The 2,758-nt window shown below is 30.1% G+C and overlaps 1 protein-coding gene across 1 annotated transcript in view; it reads left to right on the forward strand.

Moving 5' to 3' along the window:
- The window catches only part of Phum_PHUM203310 (sulfate transporter, putative), a gene marked incomplete at both ends in the record, with an annotated part of 4,299 nt that overhangs the window by 292 nt on the left and 1,249 nt on the right, over window positions 1-2,758 (forward strand). Inside the window, 9 exons of the mRNA XM_002425433.1 lie at window positions 439-544; window positions 626-710; window positions 787-982; window positions 1,061-1,281; window positions 1,351-1,531; window positions 1,615-1,794; window positions 1,887-2,186; window positions 2,265-2,410; window positions 2,529-2,655. Of these exons, the coding sequence (XP_002425478.1) occupies window positions 439-544; window positions 626-710; window positions 787-982; window positions 1,061-1,281; window positions 1,351-1,531; window positions 1,615-1,794; window positions 1,887-2,186; window positions 2,265-2,410; window positions 2,529-2,655 (1,542 nt within the window). The remainder of the gene's footprint in view (window positions 1-438; window positions 545-625; window positions 711-786; window positions 983-1,060; window positions 1,282-1,350; window positions 1,532-1,614; window positions 1,795-1,886; window positions 2,187-2,264; window positions 2,411-2,528; window positions 2,656-2,758) is intronic.

Raw genomic sequence — 2,758 nt, forward strand, 5'->3', positions numbered from 1 at the left:
GGAAATTTAAAAAAATTTCCCCCTCCCCCCAACCCCCAAGGTTAAGCTTTTACCGGTAAATTTTTTTTTTTTTTTTTTTGGGCTTGATTTGCTGGATAATTTTTTTTTTTTTTTTTCAAACGACTCTATAAAACGGCCTCGTTTTTTTTCCCCAAGGTTTTTCCTTATTATAAACAAACAAACAAACACACCCCAAATTTTTTTTCGATTTTTACTTACTGTCGATTTCATTAAAATTATAATTAATATAAATGAATTCCTTATTATGCTGATTCGAGTTTTTTTGTTTTGTCAAAGTTACAAATAAATAATAATAATAATAATGAAATGTTGTCGAAGGAATGTTGTTACTTTCAGCAAAAAAAAAATTTACTTTCCCCCCTTCCCTTCCCCCTAAAGGAATATTAATCAACGTGACAAACAATTTTAACATTTTAGGTACGGGAAGAATCGTACGTAGGGATTCTGTAAATAAACAATATGGACGACAACCTTCATCTCATTGTTCGAGAGTCGTTAAAATAATAAAAAATAAAATTTCTTCGTCATTCACGAGAAAGGTTTTACACAAAAGGATACCAATTTTAAATTGGATAAAAAATTATAATATTAATTTTTTAATAAGTGATCTTTTGGCGGGTTTAACGGTGGGTTTAACCGCCATTCCGCAGGGTATTGCATATGCTGTCGTGGCAGGATTAGAACCTCAGGTATATTTAAATGGCCCTATTAATTAATAAGAAAATATTTAAATAATAATATATATATATTGAAATTTTTATTCAGTATGGACTGTATTCTGGTTTTATGGGTTGTTTTGTTTATTTTTTCCTTGGGAGCGTGAAAGATGTTACGATTGGACCCACAGCAATAATGGCTCTAATGTCTCAAAAAAGTGTCGAAGAATACAACAGCGATTTTGCCGTTTTGTTGTGTTTTCTAACGGGTTGCGTTACCATGTTATTTGGAATTCTTCAATTGGGTAATAATCATTTATGTTGATAATATAAATTTTTTCTTTTCGAATGTTTTTAATTTTGTTTATGTTTTTAAATTACAGGATTTTTAGTTAATTTTATTTCCGTTCCCGTTACCGTTGGTTTCACAACAGCGGCAGCAATAACGATAGCATCTTCACAAATAAAAGGTTTATTGGGTATAAAAGGAAAATCAAACGAATTTTTAGAATCGTGGATATCAGTTTTCGAACATATAAAAGAAACAAGATATCAAGATCTGTTATTAGGTTTAGTTACAATTTTCTTATTAGTTTTATTAAAGGTAAAAATTTTTCTTTTAAATAATAATAATGATTTTATCACGTCGTATTACAAACGTTTATTTTTGCAGATTGCAAACGAAAAAATTTCGAAAAAATATAAAAATCAATCATCTTTGTCCAATAACGATAAAGCAATTAAAGAAACATTTAGAATAGTCGGATTAGGTCGAAATGCGATAGTCGTGGTTTTAGGTACTCTAACGGCTTTCATATTCGAACAGTATAATATGTGTCCATTTACGCTCACGGGTAAATAAGTAAAAAAATTTTCTATTCGAATCAAATGTGAAATTTTAATTTTATTAAAAAATTTTACATTTTTTTTCTCACAGGGGAAGTTGCCGGAGGGTTACCACCGTTTAAACCACCGCCATTTTCAACAAACGTCATAAATAAAAATAACGAAACTGAATATATGCCTTTTGAAAAAATGGTTGCCAATATGGGAACTGGTATCATATCCGTACCCGTAATATCCGTTTTAGAAACCATAGCCATTGCAAAAGCTTTTGGTAAATTTCGAATATTTGAAATCTTTTGTATTTTTTTACAAGAAGAACATCGAGAATGTAAGTAATAATAATAATAATCTTTTATTTTTCAGCCAAAGGTAAGACTTTGGATGCAACGCAAGAAATGATGGCATTGGGTGCTTGCAACATAGCCGGTTCTTTTGTCAGATCAATGCCGACGGCAGGTTCATTTACAAGAACGGCCGTAAATAACGCATCAAATGTAAAAACTCCATTGGGAGGAATATTTACCGGTCTCATTGTTTTATTAGCTTTGTCATTAACGGCAACATTTAAATACATACCCAAATCAACTTTAGCCGGATTGATATTGACGGCCATGTTTTACATGATGGAAACTCATGAAATTAAATTAATTTGGAAAACAAAAAGTAAGAAGAAATGAGGTTTCCAAATGCAGAAAAACATTTAATTACAACAAATTCCAATTTTTTTTTTTTTTTTTACAGAAACGGACATAATTCCTTTGGTTGTGACAATATTTGGTTGTTTGTTTTTGGGTTTGGATTTGGGAATAATCGTCGGTATATTTGTCAATATTTTATTCGTTTTATACAATGCAGTGAGACCGAAAATAACAAAAGAAGAAATTATGGTTCGAATCAAATACATAATATTACAAATAAGAGAAAAATTAAAAAGGAGAGGAGGGGTAAGGGAGGAAGGGTTATTAGTTTTAATAATTTTGAAAATTTTTTTTTTTTTTTCTCCAGATTTCGGATCAGGAAGTATTAGTTGTACGTCCGGAACAAGCATTATATTATCCGGGAGCCGAATACGTACGAGAATTAATAATGAAATCATCGAAAACTCAAACGAAAAATTTAATAGTTTTAGATGGTAAAAATATTCATTCGATTGACGTCACTGTGGCGAAAAATTTAAAAACTTTATATCAGGATTTGGAAAAATTTTCAATAAAAATAATATTTTGGAATTGGAA

The sequence above is a fragment of the Pediculus humanus genome, genomic scaffold (assembly GCF_000006295.1).
Source record: "Pediculus humanus corporis 1103172107554 genomic scaffold, whole genome shotgun sequence".
Lineage (NCBI taxonomy): Eukaryota > Metazoa > Arthropoda > Insecta > Psocodea > Pediculidae > Pediculus > Pediculus humanus.